This window comes from Ornithorhynchus anatinus, chromosome 13 (assembly GCF_004115215.2).
Source record: "Ornithorhynchus anatinus isolate Pmale09 chromosome 13, mOrnAna1.pri.v4, whole genome shotgun sequence".
In the NCBI taxonomy this organism is placed as follows: domain Eukaryota; kingdom Metazoa; phylum Chordata; class Mammalia; order Monotremata; family Ornithorhynchidae; genus Ornithorhynchus; species Ornithorhynchus anatinus.
The window spans coordinates 20,584,293-20,607,107 of record NC_041740.1 but is presented as its reverse complement, the minus strand read 5'-3'; the positions used below and the strand labels follow the sequence as shown (position 1 = coordinate 20,607,107).

At 50.1% G+C, this 22,815-nt stretch overlaps 1 protein-coding gene across 5 annotated transcripts in view; it reads left to right on the top strand.

Annotated features, from left to right (window-relative positions):
• Positions 1 to 21,995, top strand: part of RUNDC3B (RUN domain containing 3B) — a 45,309-nt gene extending 23,314 nt beyond the window's left edge. The window contains exons 7-13 of one of the 5 annotated variants that reach the window (XR_003763691.2): positions 5,627 to 5,795; positions 7,094 to 7,251; positions 11,567 to 11,713; positions 17,236 to 17,357; positions 19,797 to 19,969; positions 20,573 to 20,615; positions 21,091 to 21,995. Coding sequence is in view for 3 of the 5 variants with exons in the window: in XM_029077248.2 (XP_028933081.1) it covers positions 5,627 to 5,795; positions 7,094 to 7,251; positions 11,567 to 11,713; positions 17,236 to 17,357; positions 19,797 to 19,942 (742 nt within the window). In the remaining 2 variants the exon portion in view is untranslated. Of the gene's footprint in view, positions 1 to 5,626; positions 5,796 to 7,093; positions 7,252 to 11,566; positions 11,714 to 17,235; positions 17,358 to 19,796 lie in introns of all 5 variants that reach the window. The other 4 variants (XR_003763690.2, XM_029077248.2, XM_029077247.2 and 1 more) reach the window with 4 other exon arrangements.
• The last annotated feature ends 820 nt before the right edge of the window (positions 21,996 to 22,815 follow it).

Below are 22,815 nucleotides of genomic sequence, written 5' to 3'. Positions count from 1 at the left end.
CGGGCCCGCTTAAACCACCTTCAACTGACGACGGTCTCTTCGACGTTAGGCATTTCTCTTCTTCCCTATTTTCAGAAATCCTTTGATTTCTGCTCCTTTTTCATTCGTGCTGCGAGGGTAGTAAACGCCGCTATTTCAGGACAGCACTCTGGGAATGAAAGGAATGACTAAGGCACGTGAAGCCAGCGTGGTCAGTTGAGCGGTGTGGCTCTCTCCTTCACATACCGACCCCCTAGGGTAATAAAATTCGGGGAGCAAAATGGGCTGGAACATTTTTACGCGGAAAATAAAAGAACCCTAAAGGGCCACGCGGTATTGGGTGTCGATCGAAATACCTCGTGCCCGAGTCGATGGGCTTTATGCTTTACCTTGAAGCACGGGGAAGGGCCAATTACTTCCTCGCCTGGGTACTGAGAAAGACAGGCTGCCTTCCATCCTACGTCCTACATCCTCCCCTGGCGATACACTCGGGCCTGACCTCTGTCTGGCTCGACGGAGGAGTGGAATCTTGGCTCCCAGTGGCTGAAGAGCGCAGCGACGTCCCTCTGAAGAAGCCAGATCCTCCCTGGGGAGTGTTTACTAGCAGCTACTCTGAGTGGTGAACTCACTTCTACTCAGAATCTCACAGCTGCCCCCCATGACCTGCCCAAGTCAGACCTGAGTTTCAGCCATTGCCTTAGATGGAAAAATGCCCCCCCTAGAACTCCTCTGCCCGGCAGAGGGGAGCAGGAACTGAAGGAGTGGTCCGAGACGCCCCATCCTCAGTTTTACAACCGCTTTCTCGGGAGTGGGAGTGGGAACGATTAGGCCTGTCGTATTTCTACAAGAATAGCCAGAATGCTATGTGTTTGTATCTGCTTGCGATCCCTAGTCCCTTTTTCATTTTCCAACGGTCTCTCCCAAGACGACGTGTCTTAGAAAGTAGCCCCCACGGCCGACAGCGCAGCCGACTTGTCAATAAGTTCATCACACGCAGGCGCCATTGTCTGCTCTTCTCCGCCCCCTCTTTCCCTTCTAAAAATCAAGCTGGAGCGTAAAATGTCGACCCGGCTGTGGAGATGGCCAAGGGGCTGAGAATTCACGTCGTCGAGACAAAACTCCTTGCTGATGACTCCAAGGAGTGCTAGCCCGCTTCTGGCCTGGGTTGCAGCTCCCAAATCACCATGGGAAGGAGCGGGAAGGACTGCCGACCTTCTCCTCTTCCTCGGCCTTCTCCAAGCCCCAGTCCGCCCATCCCCTCTCCTTCCATCTTTCCCTTCCCCAAAACTCTGGCTGCTCTGCACCGCCCCTTGCTTCCCTTGCCCGGGGTCGGCATGCCCGCGGGGTGGCCCCCTGCCCCGTGGCGATGCCAGGCTGACAGCTGTGGCCTTCGGAATCCACCACCACCCGATCGGGCCCTGGGCTCCTCCAGGGTGGGGCCCGTGCCTTTTTAACCTTTAGCGAGGGACCTTCCCAAGGGTCTCGTTAGAGGGTCTTAGAACAGTGCCTGGCACATAGTAAGTTCTTAACAAATACCACAAAAATTATAATTATTCATGAATGAATGTATGAAAATAATAACCATGGGATCCATTAACCACTTCCTATGTGCCAAGCATCACACTAAGCCCTGGAGTAGATACAAGATCGTTGGGTCCCATATGGGGTTCACAGTCTTAGCAGGAGAGAAAACAAACCCTGAACCTCCATTTTGCAGGTGATGGAACTGAGGCCCAGAGAAGCGTGAAGTGACTTGCCCAAGGTCACACAGCAGGCAAGCGACAGAGCCAAGAGGAGAACCCAGGTCCTCTGACTCCCAGCCCCGTATTCTTTCTACTAGGGCACTGCTAATTTTTCATGGAGGAATGCCTATCGATGAATAATGAACCTGGAATTGGGAAAAGCAAGGAGCCACAATATCTCTGCCATTTCCTACATCCCGTTGGAACTGGGACCTCCTTTCAGGCTCGCCGCCGTTGACTGGGGTGGGGCTGTTAGGCTGTTTTTAATTCGTAAGCTCCCTGTGGGTAGGGAATCTGTCATATTGTTACGTTGCCCTCTCCCGAGGGCTTAGTACAGGACTCTGCCCACAGTCAGCGCTCCATAAATACCATTAATTGATCAATCGACAGATTGGCCACGAGACAATCGGTAGGCCAGGGCTGGTAAATAGGGACAGGAAGTGGAAAGGAGTTGACTGGTTCCGTAGCCATTTAAAAGCTCCCTCATTCAAACCGTAAAGGACGGATCCCATAAAAATCGCCAACTTTTCCTTTGAATAAGAGAAGAGAGTTGCCTAGCGGATGGAGCCCGGACCTGGGAGTCAGAGGATCTGCGTTCTAACGCCGGCTCTGCCGCTTGTCTGCTGTGTGACCTTGAGCAAGTCATTTCCCTCCCTCTGTGCCTCAGTGACTTCATCTGTCAAATGGGGATGAAGTCTGTGCGTCCCACTTAGTTATCTTGTATCTATGTGCCTGGCACGTCATAAGCACTTAATAAATGCCATTAAAAACTTATAATGGCCCTTCTTGAGCCTTGTTAAAAGCTCTTCTCGGGTGTTTTAGTGTCTCCGGTGTCCCTTTCAGTAACCCATTCTGGACCTCTTGTCCACAGATTCATCCCAGTGCCTCATAAGCCTTCTGATACATTCGGCTTTTGCAGCTTCCTGTGGTAACCAATTCCCTCACGAAGTCCCAGTGTTTACCACCCTGCTTGCCAAGTGTTTCCTGTTGCTTGCTTGCGTCTTCCACCTTCAGGCTCCGATGAACGCCCTCTCCCTGACTCTGGGCAAGTCACTTCACGTCTCTGTGCCTCAGTGACCTCATCTGTAAATTGGGGATTAAGAGTGTGAGCCCTATATGGGACAGGGACTGTGTCCATCCTGATTAACTTGGATCTTGTGTCCAGCCCAATTTGCTTGGGTCCATCCAAGTGCTAAGTACAGTCCCTGGTATGTAGTGAGCGATTTATAAGTACCACAGTGACTATGATTATTATGACTTGCTGGGTGCAGAGCGCTGAACTCAGCGCTTGGGTCCCCTCCCCAGCCCACTGTCAGGGAAAACACTGGACGTTACAGCTGAAGTTGCCCTTTTAAGAGCTGACACTTTAACCGAAAGGACAACCAAGCAGATCTGAAGGAAAATGTACTGGACTCTACTCAGAATTGCCAGGGACTGAGTCACGTGTCAGATTTAACCAAGGTGACTTTCTTAGCTGGTTTTGAGCGGGTTCTACTGCATCCAAACACGATCGCTCAGATAACACGTGGCTCAGTGGAAAGAGCCTGGGCTTGGGAGTCAGAGGTCATGGGTTCAAATCCCAGCTTTGCCACTTGTCAGCTGTGTGACTGTGGGCAAGTCACTTAACTTCTCTGTGCCTCAGTTACCTCATCTATAAAATGGGGATTAACTGTGAGCCTCACGTGGGACAACCTGATTACCCCGTATCTCCCCCAGCGCTTAGAACAGTTCTCTGCACATAGTAAGCGCTTAACAAATACCAACACTATTATTATTATAAATAATAATAATTTAATTATTATGATGATAATAATTATCATGTGATGCCTAAATAATAATTATTGCCTCAGATGCACTTACCGAATAAAAACTGGCCTGAGCCTCTGATATTTTCAGTTGAAACTATTTTTAGGTCAAACTCGAGTTATGTAACTTATTGTCTTCTAAGAGCAATATTCAAATAATCATCCAGGGCCCACAAAGCTTGATGGGTTAAATGATTATCGATGGGAAGAAGACCATCCTTCAACTAGCACCGTTTGGAAGAAGTCGTTGCATCTGTGATGGTCATTTAGATTAAGGGGTGGAAATGAAAGCTGATGCTCTGAGAAACAGTTACATAGAAGTGCTTTTAGAAGTCCAATCAAGCTCTTTTTGTGGTCACTAGCTAATGTTCGGGGCCTGGTTTTCAGGGCGTCATGCCAGGGACATCCCTTTAATTTAGCCCGTTGCTGATTGGTAGGAAAGAGTCCTGTAGAGAAAAGGAAGTCACTGAATTCCTGGCTTTGTTTTCTTTGTTTTTGTGGTTTTTCTATTATATCTCAGCCCAGAGGATATATTCCAGTTGAATTTGTAAAAAAAACCAAAAACTAAAATCAGTGAATTTTTCCAATGTAATATCGAAATTCTCCATATTCCTCTAACCTATGCGCGAATATTTCCATCGAGGCAAGAAATTCCATGGTCAAAGGTTCCTTAATTAGTGACTTGAGCATCAAAGAGCGTTTTAGAAAATGATTCTGCTTTTTACTCCTTGTAGTAAAAATCCAATAACCTTCACTCACGACTCTCTCGTTTCCTCCCAAGTACTTATTTCAGTGCTCGACAAAGAAGCGCTCAATCAATACTAGTGATTGACTGACCAAAAGAAAGGGTCCTCCTTTCTTTAAAGATATTAATGTTAACAATGGTGCACCCACTCAGTGCCAAGCACTGTGCTAAACACCGGGGTACGTAGAAGATAATCAGTCCGACACAGCCCCTGTCCCTCATGGGGCTAACGGCCTAAAAGGGAGGGAGAAGAGGTTTGGAATCTCCATTTTACAGATGAGGAAACTGAGGCATGGAGGAGTCGAGTGGCTTGCCTAAAGTCACATAGAAGCGGCACGTAGTAAGCACTTAACAAGTACCATAGTAATAATTATTATTTTCTAAAAGCCCAAGGGTTGTATACTTTAAGAACCTTGCATTTTTTTAATGGTATGTAACAGAGCAAGGGCCTGGGAGTCAGGAGGACATGGGTTCTAATCCTGACTCTGCCACTTGTCTGCTGTGTGACTTTGGGCAAGTCACCTAACTGTACCTCGGTCACCTCCTCCATAAATTGGGGGATTAAGACTGTGAGCCCCATGTGGGACAGGGACTGCGTCCATCCTGATTAGCTTGTATCTCCCCCTGTGCTTCGTAAGGCGCCTGGCACGTAGTAAGTGCTTAAATACCATAAAAAAAAGCAGAGGAGTCGGGATTAGAGCCCAGGTCTCCCGAGGCGAGTTGGTTCAGGCAAGCTTTGGGAACTGGACTGATTAGGAAATACTCGGGGGCCCAGGAAATTTAAGAATTAAACGTCTCCCGGCACAAGTGTCGTATTGCTTTCCAAGGAGACTAGGCTTTGGCCTCTTATTATTTCATTATCATCTTAACACCCCAAATCAAGCACCACCCATTTGAACAGTCCCATCCTTCCTCCCCAGCCACCCACCCCCACCCACCCCTGGCTCTTCATTTGGAGATGGGGCCACAGCTTCAGTAGTTGGGTTGGCACCTCCCTCTGCATGGCCGTTCGGAGGAGTCCATGGCGGGGAGACTGTCCCCCATCGTTTCATTCCCCTCAGCCGGCGCTCGTCCCGACCGCCGACAGGGTCTCGCGTGGCTACGTCAGACAGAGCTCACCGGTCTCAGCGGCCCAGTGCTGGCTCGGATCCTCTTCCAGCCCAGGTTTCCTCACCCAAGAGACTTCCAGCAGCCACCGTTTGTAGGCCGTTCAGCGTACGCCAGGAAAATAGCTCCTGCCCTTTGGATTTCACCTACCCCACGGTCCCAGCTGCGGGCGGGAGCGTCGACGGGGCGTACCGCCGGACGGTGGTTGCTGGGGATGATTTTAGGGTTTCTGACTTGGATCTCTTTAGCTCTGATAGCATCAGCAGCGACGAAGAAGAGTTAAGGACCCTGGGAAGTAGCGGAAGTGAAAGCAGCACTCCGGAGAATATCGGGCCTCCGCTCCTCATGGATGAAAACCGGTGGTTCATCAAGTGCAAGAGAGTCGAGCAGAAGTATCGACTTATCCTAGAACAGAAGGTAAAATAGCATTTGGTTAATGTGCCTCCCCGAGCGGTACGGTAAGCGCTCGCTGAATACGGTTGAATGAGCCATCAAGTGAAGGGATGAAATTATTCCCTATGACTCCTGAGCTCAGCCCAGCCTCGTATAAAGTGTAAGTTTCGTGGATACGGGCGGTTCTCTGTGAAGCAGCGGGGCTTGGTGGACAGAGCACGGGCCTGGGAGGGAGAACAGGAGGCCGGTTCACTTTCACACGGAACCGCAGAAGGGGGACGGGTTTTCGGAGCTTTGGAACCTACCGAGACTAAGAAATGTGGGCAGCGAATGTCTGTTGATTGTTATATTGCACTCCGCCAAGCGCTTAGTGTAGTCCTTTGCACACAGTAAGCGCTCAATAAATACGGCCGAACGAATGTCTATGCCTAATCCTGTTCCAGAGTTACTTGTGTTGCTGAATTTCCTCCCGTACACGTTCTCTCTCTGTCTCTCTCTCTCCTTCCTCTCTCTGACCTTTGAGTTTGAAGATGCCGTTACTGATGGTTTCATTTTTATCAGGCTCGTTGTGGTCAGGGAGCGTGCCTACCAACTCCCCCAAGCGTTTAGTACGGTGCTCTGCACACCGTAAGCACTCAATCAATAACGATTGATCGATCAGTGAGAGTGGCCGATGAGAGGAACTGGAAGTGAGCCTGGCCTATATTTTATGCGCATAAAGATTGCCCTCTGCTGCACTCTGCCAGTTACTACTTGTAGAGCCTGATGCTATTTCAATCTCTCCGTCTATGTGTCAGACGCTCCCCAAGCCCGTCGTCGAAGACGGTTTTGTTCCATTCCCGATTGTTGCCCAACAAACCTGCCTGTGCTCCGTGGCCGTCTCCCCAACGTGCACTTCTCTGCTACGTTACTTGAGGTCCCGCTGTGGGCAGAGAACGTGTCTACCTACCCTGGGATACTGTACTCTCCCAAGCGCTTAGGACATCACTCTGCACGGAGTTAGCGCTCAATAAATACCATTGATTGACTGGTTGATTGATGGTGTCTTTAGCACATTTCTGAGTCCTACCTGGGAGAAAGTTTGGCACTGAAAAAGGCCTTGGGAGAGTGAACTAATTGTCTTAAAGTCATTTTACTTATTACCAGTTGCCCTAAAGCCATTTTGCTTATTTTCAGGGAGTGATCTTGGCAGTCGGGAGATTAGACTCTCCCAATTACTTACACGCTTTGATGAATTAAACGAAATACATCGAAATGGTGCTACTGTAAATTTTCACCAACACCGTGCCTGTGAGTCCTCTCTTGTGTTGCTATATTTCCAGGGTTATCTAGAAGAGCTGGTACGACTTCGAGAAAACCAGCTGTCGGAATCTGCGTCTCAAAACAAACTCTTATTTCAGAGGATTGAAGATTCTGATTTGGCCCATAAATTGGAAAAGGAACAGCTGGAGTACATAATTCTGGAATTGCAAGACCAGCTGTAAGTAAGACACTAGTTGGGGAAACTTGGATAACACAGGAGTAGCAAAGAAATCACGGTTCCTGTGTGAACACACATGTGTTATTTGTACATTTTGAGACAAGAACAAACCACCTAGAAAAATAAGTTTCTAGACTTTGGGGAAATTATGAAGATTTATTTTTCACTCAACCAAGCACTTTCAAAATTACCAGCCCTTAAGATGAGGAAACATGAAATAGGAAATGTTTTTGTCACTGATTTGTCATTATCATACAATAACCCAGTCCCGGCTCTGCCTCTTTTCTGCCGCCTGACCTTGGTAAGTCATTTAACTTCTCTGTACCTCAGTTTCCTCACCTGTAAAATAGGGGTTCAATGCCTGTTCTCCCTCCTACTTAGACTGTGAGCCCCAGGTGGGACAGGGACTGGGTTTGACTTGACGAACCTGGGTCTACCTCAGGGCTTAGTAATAGTGGTTAGCACACAGTAAGCACTTACAAGTACCACAGTTATTTTTTTTTATGGTATTTGTTAAGCGCCTGCTTAAGCGGTGGGGTAGATACAAGCTAATCAGGTTGGATTCAGTCCATATCCCACATGGGGCACACAGTCTTACTCTCCATTTTACAGATGAGGAAACTGAGTCACAGAGAAGTTAAGTGACTTGCCCAAGGACACACATCAGACAAGTGGTGGAGCCGGGGAACAGAAACCAGATCCTTCTGACTCCCAGGCCCACGCTCTACTAGGCCATGCTGCATCTCATTATTATTATTATTATCATTGTTATTATTATTAGTAATAATAACAGTATTATATGAGTAGGTGTAGCATATTCAGAGTGGCAAATTACTGACAATTCATTTAAATGGTATGAATTAAAAAAATACTAATTCCAAGCATTTGTACTGACATAGTTACACATGACAGTATATAGTTCAGGATTTTAAAACTAAACAATATTTAATGATTCAGTACACCCAACAGCAATTTCATTATGCTTACGTAACCTAATTAGCAAATTTAGCAGCCCTAGCCTCCTACTGTTTGTGATCATATGTTGCTACAGTCATATTATCAACCATTGATGAAGGCCTTTTTCCAGGACCATTTTTTGACAGCCAATAAGCCTTCCAGGAGAGGCATATACTTTTTTTCTCCAGTTCATTCACTCGGTCATACTTATTGAGCGCTTACTGTGTGCAAAGCACTGTACTAAGCGTTTGGGAGAGTACAGTATAACAATAAACAGACATTCACTCCCCATATTTCTTCAGTCTCGGTTAGTTCCACAGCCCCGAAAACCTGTCTCCCTTCCGCAGTTCCATGTGAAAGGGAATTAGACTCCCGTTCTCCCTCCTACTTAGACCGTGAGGCCCGTGCGGGTCAAGGGCTGTGCCCGACCTGACCTGATGATCTTGAATCTACCCCAGCGCTTAGAACAGTGCTTGACACATATTAAGCGCTTAACAAATACTACAAAAACAAAGAAAAAGTGTTTTTTTCTCTCATTGGATTGAAATCAGGGCCGCTTAGCAGTAGTCAGTCGGTCGATCGTATTTATTGAGCACTTACTGTGTGCAAACCGCTTGGGAGAGTTCAATATAATATAGCAGACGCATTCCCTGCCCACAACGAGCTTACAGTCCAGAGGGCGAGACAGCTATTAATAGAGATAAATAAAATTACAGAGATGTACCTAAGTGCTGGGGAGTTGGGGTCGGGGTGAATAAAGGGAGCAAGTCAGGGCGACGTGAAAGGGAGTGGGAGAGGAGGAAGGGAGGACTTAGGGAAGAGCTTGTCGAGATGTGCCTTCAATAAGGCTTTGAAGGAGGGGAGAGCGATAGTCTGTCGGATACGAGGAGGGAGGGCGTACCAGGCTAGAGGCAGGACATTTTCTTGAGCAAGGGAAACAGACATGAATATAAATAAGGGAGACAGACATTTAAATAAATAAATTACAGCTATGTACACAAGTGCTGTGGGACTGGGAGGGGGAATGAATAAAGGGAGTGATGCACAAGGGAGTGGAAGGAAAGGAAAAGAGAGCTTAGTCAGGGAAGGCCTATTGGAGGAGAATTGGCTTCGATAAGGCTTTGAAGGAAGGGAGAACAATTGTCTAACGGATGTGAGGGGGGAAGGCGTTCCGGACCAGAGGCAGCCATCTTCTACAGCAAGGGAAACAGTTCTTCTAGAGGATGCAGAGGTTCAGTTTCCCTGAGCAGGCTGTGGAGAAGGGGTTCTGGAGTTCCCGCTCAGCTCCGCCGGGGTCTGGTCCACCGAGTTCCTCTCCAGTTCCGTCATTTCCTGACACAGTACTCCGTAAGAAGGCCCTGTCCGATTTTTGCTTCGGCCTGTCCTCCCGTGGCTCTTTCCGGTGTTGGCATCCCTCCTGTCCAGCAGTCGCATCCACAGTTCTGACGTTAGATCGGCTCATCCCTTCCCTCCGGTGTGGGGATTGCCAGAGAATGCTCATCGATCTCCGTCTCTCCTGCCTCGGGCTTTTCCCGGTCAAATCTCTTTCTGGATCCGGCCCAGGATTCCTTTAAGCCGAATGGATTTTGACGTTGGGTGTTTCTTCTGCCTGTTTCCTTCCACAGCTGCTCCTGGATGTCAATCATTATGTCCCAAATTACTAGCTGTGGCTGTGTGTTGTGGTAATAGGAGGTTATGACCTAGGGAGAAGGAGGCCAATCAGGAAACGCCTCCTGGAGGGGGTGAGATCTTAAGGAGGGCTCGGAAGACGGCGTGCAGTCGGTTTCTGGCAGCTCTGAAACTGGAGGGGAGTCCGAGCCGGAGGCAGGGTCAGAGGTGGATTTTCAAGACCGAGGACCCAAGGAAGGTGCAATTTGGGGGAAGGGAGGAGTGCGAGAGGGAGAATGGAGTCAGAGAACTGATAGATAAGAGGATCGAGCTGGTAGTCAGGAGTTTCTGCCGGATGCAGAGAGGACTGCAAAACCATTGGAAGTGGTCGAGGAGCGGAGAGGCACAGGCAGAGCGATGTTTTGGAAAAATGAACCGGGTAGAAGGCAGGGACATCAGTGACGCGGGGATCCAGCGGTGGGGAATACGGCAAGTGCCAGGGTGGCGGTCTTGCGGACGGAGAGGAAGCAAACCCTTCACATCAGGTTGTATGAAGCAACGAAAAATGTATTTATAAGATTAAGGTATTTTGGGGTGAACTTTCGCCGGATTCTCCTGCACAGGTTTACTGCATATTCCCGACCAGTGAGCTCCCACCAAGATTGTCCCGTCAGTCATCCAGGCCCTGAGTGATATTTATCGAGCGCATGCCGTCATGTTGTCTGTAGTGCCTCGTGCTCATTTCGCTTTTAGTTTCCTTTCTTCCCACTTCTCAAGAGGTTGAAAAGAACTGCTCCTTTCTTGGTTGCAGTGAACCCTGCCTTGTTCGTTTGCTTATCTGCAGCAGTGGATTCCCAGCTTCTAACTGGGAAGTGGCATCACCCGAGGCTTTGTTTTACCGAGTCCTCGAAACCGTTTCCTCTGTTCTCCTTGCTTTCATTGTCCCAATTTCACCAGACAGTGGAGCAGCGCATTTCTGCTTCATTAGTAGCTTCTGTGCTCTTGGAAATCTGGATTGGCGGAAGGGGAAGATTGGAATTCTCTTAGTGGCATCTTGCCTATATGTTTTTCAGTTTTGTCGATACACCGGCTGACCCTGTCTGTCAGATAGATACACCTGACATGTCTGGGATCTGTTAACGTGTAGGGTTCTCTTACCGCTATTTTCTGATTTAAGTTTTACTCTGTTTTTTTACCCACTCCAATCCTTTAACCGGTTGCTCACTTTGAAATAGGGCAATTGCTTACACACCGCCTACCTTGTCCCCCGTTTCTCCCTCCCCTCTCTGCTATTACCGAGGTGACGGACTGATTCTAAGCGGTTGGTAGGAGAAATCTGTTGTAACTGGAAGGTTGTGAATCGGAGTTCACCTGACAAGATTCTTCAGAAATAGCCTCGGAGCACGAGGCCCTTATTAGACTTTGGGCAACCAGCAAGGAAGGAATCAAAGAATACACCCCTCAAGGCAGATGTTCTCATTCAAACCAGTCGGGGCCCTGGAGCTCGCTAAGTGTAGAGGACTGTACTAGGCGCTTGAGGAGAGTCCAACAGAGTTGGTAGACACATTCCCTGCCCACAGAGAGCTTAAAGACTAGAAGCATCCGCCTGGCTTATCTGGGGTGGGATGCCAGGTGTGTTTTCGTTTTTGTTTTTCCCTGTATCGACGGTGTGGGCATTCTCTGATCCATCGGCTTCTCTTCCGTTTCCGAGCAGGGGCTGCCAGAGCACTCACCATTTTAATGTTCACAGGACTGTGCTAAAGAATAATGATTTAAGATCAAGACAAGAGTTAACTACTCACCTCACCAACCAGTGGCCTTCCCCAGGAGCCTCGGATGGCAATGCTGTAGCCCTGGACACATTGCTTTACCGAAAGCACAGTAATCAGTGGGATGAGTAAGTGGAATGCCTTTTTCAACCTCCATTTTCTTTTTCGTAATGGTACCAGGCACCGTACTAAGCGCCGGGGTAGATGACAGGCGAATCAGCTTGGACACGGTGCACGTCCCTCGTGGGGCCCACGGTTTTACAGACGAGGTAACCGAGGCCCAGAGGAGTGAAGTGACTTGCCCCGGGTCACCCAGCAGACAGGTGCGGAGCCGGGATTAGAACGCAGGCCCCCCGACTCCCAGGCCCTCCGTTTGCGGTTCTGGATGCACTCACTGATGCTGTATGGGTAGACTTTCCGATTTCTTCAGGGATCTTTTCGGTCGGTATCGGGTCAGACCCCCGCACTGGCTCTAAAGCTTAAGAGTTGAGACGCTTAAATGGGTTAATGCTGTGGAAGAAGACCGAGCTGACAACCCAGATGGCTATGGAATTGGGAAGAAATCCTGCTCGGCTTCCCCGTGAAGCCACTCAGTTCCTTTCAAGCTTGGGCCTCGTGAGGTATTGTTTTGAACTCTAGATCTCGGGTCCTATTTGCCTCCGAATTTGGTTTTCTGCCTTAGTTTGGCAACACCAAATTGCACCCTCTGTGGGAACGGACGCCATAGGAAGCCTGCCAGATCAGTCCAGTACAGAGTTCATTTTATTAGCGTATCTACTTTCGGAGGCACTCACAGAGTAAACCCACCGCCCTTCCTTCCCCCCCCGTCGCCCTGTCTCCCCACCGCCAGAATCGGCCTTCAGTTCAAATCTACCTCCCTCTCCCCTTCTCCTCCCTTTCCTCCTGATTTGGAGTGGTCTGGCTGTGTTTCAGAGCTGTGGCCTAGTGCGTTATTGTACTAGCCTCGTAGGTTGGAATCTCCTTGACAGTCATTTGTTTTCTTTGACTTTACCTCACTTTGCCACCTCACTTTTGTCATGCAACTCTTTCTTTCACCTCTGTAACATCAGTCTTTCCTGAGCCCTCTTCTTCATTCCCATGTTTTTCTACCACACCCTCGCTAGGACCGTCTCCCGGTGGCTCCGCTCCGTTCTGTGCTCTGAGGGCCAGAGCCAGGATCCCGTCGGTCAGTCTGTACAGGATTCCTCTTTCTGCCCTGAATTGTTTCCCCCCCGATGTGGTCCATCTGTCAGCCGGGGCAAGGTCTATTGCTGAAAGCGGTTGAAGGTCGGCAGCGGGTCAGCCTCCACCTGTCCCTCGCTCAGCGATGGAACAGAGAAAATTTGGGGTGGGGGCTGGCCTGAAGGAGAATAGTTCCAAAAGAAAACCATGGGATTGGAAGGTAGCGGAGACTGGCCAGGCTCCTGAAGTGACTCTGGGGGCTCTTTGGACCTGGATTTAGGCACTGAAAACCCCCGGTAAAGTCACACTCACAGTTAAGGGCCGTCACTTTATGGGTTGACGGATGAAGCTATTTGTTAAGCGCTTACTTTGTGTCAAGCACTGTTCCACGCACCGGGATAGATACAAAACTAATCAGGTTGGATAAGGTCCCTGTCCCACATGGGACTCACAGTCTTAATCCCCATCTTATAGAGGAGGTCACTGAGGCCCAGAGAAATGAAGTGACTTGCCCAAGAACACAGCAGATAAGTGGCAGAGCCGAGATTAGAACCCAGGTCTTTCTGTTTGCCAGGCTCGTGTTCTGTCCATTAGGTCACGCTAGTTTGGGCCCACGTTATTCGAGACGGAGCTTTCTTCTCCCTTGGGCATTGATCACCTGGGGGGTACTCTCCTTTTCAGAGTTCCCAAACCCCAATTTTGGGAAACCAGAGGCAGGAATTTTCCACAGAGGTGTCCTCTATCAGAAATGGCCACCTCCTCTTCATCACCACAGCACCGGACTAGCTCTGGGGAGGCAGGACGAATGACACGGTCCCTGACCTTGGCAACTTTACGGTCTAACTTCCTCCCGATTCTGGTCTGACAGATCCAGGATCATTGTTCCCTAAGGACCTCTCTCTCTGGGCACACCTACCGAAGGAGGCGGTCAGTATGCCCTCCTGCTTTTTCGATTAGTCTCACAGAGTTTTCAAAGCTCCTTTGGCAGCACGAACTTCACAGAGGTTGGAAAATACACATTTGGTCTCACCCGGTTTCCCAAAACCTCCATCTCGATTTCATGGCCACGTTCCCGTCCCGCCTCATGTCCGTGATGGAGGAGAACACACGTAACTACTAACGGGAAAAGCAGTCAGGAATTCCCCTTTCAACCCAGATTCCCAAGGAAGCCAAACTAAAGAGAAAGGGAAGAATAGCAAAGAGATTTCTTTCTGATCGGCCCTATTCGTGAGAAGCAGCGTGGCTTAGTGGAAAGAGCTCGGGCTTGGGAGTCAGAGGATGTGGGTTCTAATCCCGGCTCCGCCACCTGTCTGCTGTGTGACAAGTATCGCACTAAACACTGGGATGGATGTAAGGTAATCAGGTCCCATATGGGGCTCGGAGTCTAAGTAGGAGGGAGAACAGGGATCGAATCCCCATTTTGCAGATGAGGGAACTGAGGCACAGAGAGCCTAAGTGAATTGCCCCAGGCCACACAGCAGATAAGTGGCGGAGCCGGGAGTAGACCCCAGAGCCTCTCACTTCCAGGTCTGTGCTCTTTCCACTGGGCCAGGTTGTTTCTCCTGATTTTAGACAGAATCAATAATTGAAGAGTATTTAAATAATGTCTTTGGGGTCATCAGTCAATGAATACAAAACGACTAGGTCACATAAGTTAATCGGTGATATTTTTGGAGTACTTAATGCGTACCGAGCCCTGTGCTAAGCACCTGGGAGAGTATAATCGAGTTGGTAGAGATGATCCCTGCCCTCAAGTAGCATATAGTTGGGCACCGAATGCTGATCTTTTTTTTTTCTTTTTTATGGTATTTGTTAAGTGCTTACTATTTGCCAGGCACTGTACTGAGCAGTGGGATAGATACAAATTAATCAGTTTGGTTACAGTCCCTGTCCCACAGAGAGCTCACAGCCTTATTCCTCGTTTTACAGATGAGGGAACTGAGGCCCAGAGAAGTGAAGTGACTTACCCAAGGTCATTCATTCAGTGGTATTTATTGAGTGCTTACTATTTGCAGAGCACTCTACTAAGGGCTTGGGAAAGTACATACGGCAATAAAGAGAGACGGTCCCTGCCCACAGGGAGCTCACAGTCTAGTCACACAGCGGACAAGTGGCGGAGCCCGGGATTAGAATCCAGGTCCTTCTGCCTCCCAGGCCCAACCTCTATCCGCTAGGCCACACTGTTTCTCTTCTGCTTCTTAGCAGATGTCCTTTCCTAGAGTGAGCTGCCATACCGTGTTGCGTCCCAGTGAAGGCTGAACGCTTTCTTCGACGAGTTCACATCCGTTCTACTTTTGTGTCTGTCTGCAAAATCCAGACCTTTCACCTTCATCCATCAGCCCGGGTTTGTTTCTGCGTATTTCTAGGGGGCTCTGTTTGTATTCCTATTGAGTAGTTCTTGAGATAAAACATTTTAAACAAGCCCGCTACAAAACTAAGGTGGCTTGCTGAGGAGGCAGGGCAAAAACAATTCTTCCGGTCAGGGCATTAGGGTTAAGTGCCCTGTAAGGGTTCAGTAAAGGGAGCCTAGGGGAGAAAAAGCCACCTGGAGAGAGAGAAGAGCCTCCTGCTGTAGCCATTGCCTGCTTTTCAGACCCCTTACTTACCCTCCTTCAAAATCAGCTCTGAGACCAGCCGGGAACTGTACTAAGCACCGGAGTAGATACAAGCTAATCAGATTGGGCACAGTCCATGTCCCATATGGGGCTCACAGTCTTATTCGTCATTTTACAGATGAGGGAACTGAGGCGCGGAGAAGCCAAGCGGCTTGTCCGAGGTCACACGGCCGACAGATGGCAGAGCCGGGATTAGGACCCGGGTCCCCTGACCCCCAGGGCCGCGCTCTTTCCATTAGGTCACGCGGCAGTTTTGAGAACACCCCGTCCTGCCGCCACCACACCGTTTCCAGGCCCGGAAGCCAGCAATCCCAGCTGGTATTTTCTTTGATCCATGAGCTCTCTTGATAGGCTCAGGAAAGCAGCTCGTAAAGAATTTGACCCAGTGTAGTGGTTGTTGTTTAAGCCCCCGTATCCTTGTCTCCCCTTACCGTCAGGGTTGACGTTCAGCGACAGAATTACCGCTGGGGAATGTTTTTTGCCAAATTTGCAGGTTTCGACCGAAAACTCCAGTGGAATTTTCAGTGGCCTCTACTCCCGCAAACTACCGGGGAAAGGGAACATCTCCACAGAACCACGGCAGTGGGGTAGTCTGTTTGAAAGAATTGTCTCTCAGGTGACTCTTTCCAGTCTTCGATGGTGGAAGAATATACTAGAAAAGGGAGGCCAGCTGGTCATACCATCTCAGGCCAATGTTCTGAAATTCATTTCTCCCAAGCCCGGGGGAAAAAACGTTATTTCTCTCCTCTTATCAATGGTGTTTATTGGGCACTTATGTGCAGAGCACTGTACTAAACACTTGGGAATGTTCAATACAGTGGATTTCTTATGGTATTTTTAAGGGCTTTCTATGTGCTAAGCGCTAGATACAAGCTAATCAGATTGGGCCCAATCCCTGTCCCACATGGGGCTCACAGTCGTAATCCTCATTTTACAGATGGGGTAGCTGAGGCGAAGTGAAGTGACTTGCCCAAGGTCACCCAGCAGACAAGTGGCAGAGCTGAGATTAGAACCCAGATCCTCTGACGCCCGGGCTCTATCCATCAGGCCACACTGCTTCTGGAGACATGTTCCCTGCCCACCGTGAGCTTACAGTCTAGAGACTAGTTTACGAACGAATCACTTAGCGCTTCCTTCTTACCGAAGTGGATCTGGAGGAAATTCTCAGAGCGTCTTTTAAATGTCTTCCAGGTTACTGTTCAGCCTGCCTTCAGCCACGTGAATTGAGAGGGAATACTGTGTTTCTGTTCATTCGTTCTTGGAATTGCTCTTGCTTGACAAGGGTCTCTTAGGCTTGTTTTAAACTTCACCCGACTTTCATTTGGTACCATCTAGGCCAAGCCAACTCTTGGGGATGAGATAGCTAGTCGGTTCCGACGAGATGGAAAAATCAAAATGCCATGCGTTTCCACAAAACACTTCGTATGAAATGCCCCCCGTGCTTATAAAGAAATGAGAAGGGGGTTGGTGATTTTTCAAAGAGGCTTAGACCTAAAATCGATGACTCTTCTACCATCTGAAATATTTAGATTTTGCCACAGAAGTAACAAAGAAAACAGATGGGCTTTCGTACGGAGCCTAGAAAGCATCAAAGCTTTTTTTCCTTTCTGCTGTAGAACTCAGACTCACAGAGCAGATCCGAACTTGTCAGTCAGGCGGTGAGACCCGTTTATTGCCTCGCGGAGTTGCCATTTTCCCTTTTTCTGCGGGCTTGTCCTCGGGTAGAGCGGAACTTGGATAAATTGGGGAGGAGGCAATCGGAGACAGAAGTAAGGAAAGGGAAAGAGTCTGAGGAGAAACATCAAGACCCGGATCTCAGTAAACTGAAGAATGATGTCATTTTTGTTTTCCAGGAAAAGTTTTCAAAGTCTGGACCAATTAGGAGGAGAAGCGAACCTTTCTCAGTCGTCTCTGGACCCAGGCCATTCGCAGGATGGAGATGAAAAAGAAGAGATATTAAACCTACTAAGTGAAGGTAAAATCACCTGCCTGAAAATTTTTTTTTTCCACTGTTTTCCATAGAAGCTACATGTGCACGAGATCCCCAGAGAGATACTCAAGGGGAGTGAGGTGGTGAGGTCACCAGGTCAGTAAGCCACTAACTTGGGTTTGAGTCCTCTCGGCTGCTGGGTGACCTTGGGCAAGTCCATTCACTTCTCTGCCTCAGTTCCCTCATCTGTGAAAATGGGGATCGAGACCGTGAGCCCCACGTGGGACGGGGACTATGTCCACCCCGATTTTCTCGTATCCTCCCCAGCGCTTAGTACAGTACCTGGCACGTAGTAAGCGCTTAAATACCATCAGAATTATGGTGATGATGGAGTGGGCTGTTGAGCTTGGGGATGCGTGTGTACCCTGAAAGCAACCCTCTGATATTTTGGGGAACCCCTCGAGAGGTCCCGAGTTGCCTCCGTGTGTTGGAGGAAACCATTAGCCCAGTGGCTACTTTCTAACTCACTGCCGGCGAGCGTATGAAGCCCCTTTGCCCACTGGGGGTTCCGGGACAAAAGTAATTGTGAATTTTGCCTATGAAAAAGCTGCTTTTCATCCACTCTCCAAACCAAATATTCTAATCCATCAGTCATATTTATTCAGCACTTCCTGTGTGCAGAGCACTGTACTAAGCGCTTGGGAGAGCACAACAGAACAATAAACAGATGCATTCGCCGCCCACAGTGAGCTTACGGTCTAGAGAAATGGAAACCGAGTCTTCATTTTTTTCAAAATATAACAGCCCCATTTGAGAAGTACTAAGATAACACTTCTTTCTGCTGTTATCTTTTTGGGGGGTATTTGTTAAGGGCTTACTGTGTGCCAGGCACTGAATTAAGCGCTGGGATAATCAGATTGGACACAGTCCCTGTCCACACATGGGGCTCACAGTCTTAATCCCCATTTTCCAGATGAGGTCCAGAGAAGTGAAGCGACTTGCCCCGGGTCACACAGCAGTAATTAGAACTCAGGTCCTCCTGGCTCCCAGACCCGTGCTCTATCCACTAGGCCACGCAATCATCTGTTGCCCTCCCAGCCCCATCTCCAGATTTCTTAGCAGTGCTCAGCTCTCTTCTCTGTTTCTCCTCCTGTATACTGCTCACTGTGGGCGGGAGACGTGTCTGTTTATTCTTGTTTTGTACTCTCCCAAGCGTTTAGCACAGTGCTCGGCCCACAGTAAGCGCTCAGTAAATAACATAATAATGTTGGTATTTGTTAAGCGCTTACTATGTGCAGAGCACTGTTCTAAGCACTGGGGGGAGATACAGGGTCATCAGGTTGTCCTACGTGAGGCTCACAGTTAATCCCCATTTTACAGATGAGGTCACTGAGGCCCAGTGAAGTGACTTGCCCACAGTCACACAGCTGACAAGTGGCAGAGCTGGGATTCGAACCCATGACCTCTGACTCCCAAACCCGGGCTCTTTCCACTGAGCCACGCTGCTTACTATGTGCAGAGCACTGTTCTAAGCGCTGGGGTAGATACAGGGTCATCAGGTTGTCCCAAGTGAGGCTCCCAGTCTTCATCCCCGTTTTCCAGATGAGGCCACTGAGGCCCAGAGAAGTGAAGTGACTTGCCCACAGTCACACAGCTGTCAAGTGGCAGAGCCGGGCTTCGAACCCATGACCTCTGACTGCCAAGCCCGGGCTCTTTCCACTGAGCCACGCTGCTTCTCAGAAGGGGAAATAAATTGTGGTATCAGTACAGCGCTTACTAGGTGCAAAGCACTGTTCTAAGCGCTGGGGGATACAAGGTTGTCCCACGTGAGGGTCACAGTTTTAATCCCCATTTGACGGATGAGGGAACTGAGGCCCAGAGAAGTGAAGTGACCTGCCCACAGTCACACAGCAGACAAGTGGCAGAGCCGGGATTAAAACCCAGGGCTTTGATTCTCAGGTCCCTGCTCTATCCATTAGGCCACGGTGCTTTTTCATGTCTGTCTTTAATGTCTGTCTACACTGTAAGCTTTTTTTGTGTCTACCAACTCATATTATGTGCCCCCAAGCACCTAATACAGAGTCAGAGGTCATGAGTTTGACTCCCGGCTCTGCCACTGTCAGCTGTGTGACTGTGGGCAAGTCACTTAACTTCTCTGTGCCTCAGTTCCCTCATCTGTAAAATGGGGATTAACTGTGAGCCTCACGTGGGACAACTTGATTACCCTGTATCTACCCCAGTGCTTAGAACAGTGCTCTGCACATAGTAAGCGCTTAACAAATACCACCATTATTAGCTCTGCACACTGAAAACTCTCAATGAATACCACTGACGGGTTGTCAGAAATCGACGGGTTTGGCAGGCTTACGCTTCTTCTCTCCCAAGCGCTCAGTACAGGGCGCCGCGCCCAGGAAGCGCTCGATAAATACGACTTGAGCGGATGCAAAGTGATTTCGGTTTTCCCGTCCGCTCTCCCTTCTCCAGGGCAGGAGGGGACCCCCTCGATGCTTGGGCTCTGTGGCTCCCTCACCTCGGTAGCGAGTTACAAATCTCTGACCAGCCCGAAATCCACCGACTACCTGGCAAGTCCCACCACCGAGATGACCAGCCCGGGCCTAACTCCGTCCTGAAACAGCGTCAGGGGCAGCGAGCGACAGGTTCGTGTCGGATCGCGTCTCGTGGTCTCCCGTCGGGCCGACTCCCGGGAAGACCTTTCGGTTTGAAAGCCCGGGCAGGGGACCGAACGCCGGGCACCCCGAAGCCGCGGGACCCACGGAATCACCTCTCCTCTCCTCCCCGAGGCCGACGGCCGCGGGGTCACCTCTGGGTGCAGAACCCCGCCGTCTCCGTCTTTTTCTTCTTAATTTATCTCCCGCCCTCATCACCCACGAATGGGGAGTCTCTCCCCAGGTGGACCGGGAACCTTCCGAAGAGTTCCCCCGAAATGGGAACCTCGAGCGAACTTCCGCGGTTTAGGCAAGTCCTGCCGGCACACCGGAGTTTCAAGGAGTCTCCGCGGCTGCGATCCGCGGTCCCCGGTTCTGGCGCGAGGCCGCCGGCCGGCGCGGTTTGGCTCGATCGGAAGGGATCGGGATCAACGCTCGCAGGAGAAATGACTCCCTCCCACCTGCTTCCACCCTTTCCAGAATGGCGTCTCGGAGCACGGAAGCGTCTCTCCTTTGTTTTTAAACGCTCTTCGGTTGTCACTTACCGGCGGATAGGGATTTTGTTTCCACTTTAACATTTTGTAACTTTTGTAGGAACTCGCCCTTCTGGACAGTTGCTCTCACCAACAGATTTTTGGTAAGACCTTGAAGACAGAGTTTCCAACGGCTCGGACGCACTTAAGGGAATCGACTCACCGACCCCCTCACCCTTTCCATTCCCCCAAAACCCAAACCAGATGCCCCCCACTGTTTGCAGAAAGGGCAGTTGAGAAATGCCCACCGTAACCCTCCCACGCACCTCAAAAAAATCCAGCGGTTTCAAAACGCTTCTCAAAAAGGGACAGATAGGAGAAACCCAGTCTGCAAGGGAGAAGTTGAGCTACAAGTAGTTTTGGGCATTGTGGGGGTTCTCGGGTGAACCGAGTCACCACGCGGAAGACCAAACCCTCGGTAGAAACGGCTCCCTCCCTAAGGGTCTCTCCTGGGGATAGGTTTTGTGGTGAAACGCCCACACCGCCCACTCTTTAACTCCAGTTAGCGTTTCCCAGACCCCCCCGCCCCGTGAACTCTCCGATTTCTTTACCTTTTTAACGGGAACCATTTCTCTCAAGGTTGCACGTGATTTCTCTCCCGAAAGGGCCCCGTTCCAAACCCGGCACGAAACCCTTCCAAGCCACCGTCTTTCGCGGAGCGGCCGCTGTCTTCGTTCTTGCTGGGGGTGGGGGGAGAAGAGGCCACGCCAAAGAAGTTTCACAGACTGTTTACAAGCAGCGCGGCGGCTGCCCTGTTGGGAGGGGAACTCATCCTCATCGCAGCTTCAGCGGAATCTGTCCCCGGTGGACTCGGAGACGGTGCGGGTGCTGCGTTTCGCCCCACTCTCCCACCTGGGCGGAGGCGGGGGACTTCATTGGGTCTTTTTTTACGGGGAGAGAAGGGTTTGGGGAGCCCCCAGTGGCTTCAGCCTCTTCCTCTGCCCGTCGGAGGAGAATAAGGCCGAATTCGGAGGGTTCCGGGGGGGCTTCTAGAAAGAACCCAGCTCCCGGGGCAGCCCGGGCACCAGCAGAGAGGGGATCACGATCCCTCCTTCTCCCTCCCGGCTTGGGGTACGCAAAACGGGACCCCCCCCCCCCATCCCATCATCGGTCAGTTTTCAGGATCGGTTTACTCGGCAGCTGCGTCCGGAAAGTCCCGCTGTGACGACGTTGCTCCTCACCTTCGCGTTTACATCCTTTCCCCCAGCGAGTCACGGTACTCCGGGGTTCTCCGACTCGGATCGGGGTCTCTGGCCTGGCCTCCGGACCGCTCCTCCCCCGGGAGCGACCGGTGGAAAGTTGTTCTTTTCATGGAATTTCAGCTTCCCGCGTTAATAGTCGTAGAGTAAGTGTCCGACTGTGCATGAGGAGACTGTTTTCGTTGTCGTCAGTGTAAAAGGAAACAGACCGCGGAATTAATGGCAAAACGTCTGTGTTGTATCGATGTGTTTCCGTTGCACGTAAATTAAACATTTTGTACCGTTCGGAGTCTTAGTTTTTTTTCCTCTACCGTTGCCAACACGAGCAAGCACTTAGGTTGAATTTACTCTGTATTGAGCACTGGAGGGAGTTACCCAAAAATCCACTGAGGCTCATCGCTAGCCACAACGGGGTCACAACCTAGCGGGGGAGGACAGACACACAGAACAACACAGAGGGATGCCGAGGGTATTTATTACGTACTTACTCTGCGCCAAGCACTGGGCTAGAAACAGGATAATTAGATTGGACACGGTCCGTTTCCCACCCGAGGCCCGTGGTCTGAGGAGGAGGGAGGTGTTGCTTCCCCACGTTACAAAGGAGGAAACAGGCACAGAGAAGTTAAGGGACTTGCCCAAGGTCGCCCGGCGGGCAGGGGGTAGAGCTGGACCTCCCGACGCCCATTACCATCCTCCTTCCCCTGGACCACACAGCTTCTCCACGTGAAATGAACGAAGGACGTGAACGTGAATGAAAACAACAACAAAATCCATCCATCAAAAGTATCGACAGGAAAAGCGGCAGGTGATAAACAGTCCTCGGAGGGGGTCGGTCGGTCGATCGTATATACTGAGCGTTTGATGTGTGCAGAACACTCTGTTAAGCGCTTGGGAGAGTCCGATACGACAAGAAACAGACACATTCCTGGCCCACGGCGAGCTTCGGTGTTTCGCGAAAAGGCGCTGAGGAGAATTCCCACCCCCGATCTTCTTCGGTACCTGTCCAGGCCTGCGATTGGATCCTGGGGGAGGCTGCCCCAGACATCCAGGAGACCCCAGGGATGTGGAGGAAGTGCTTACTGCAGTGCTCTGCACATAATAAGCA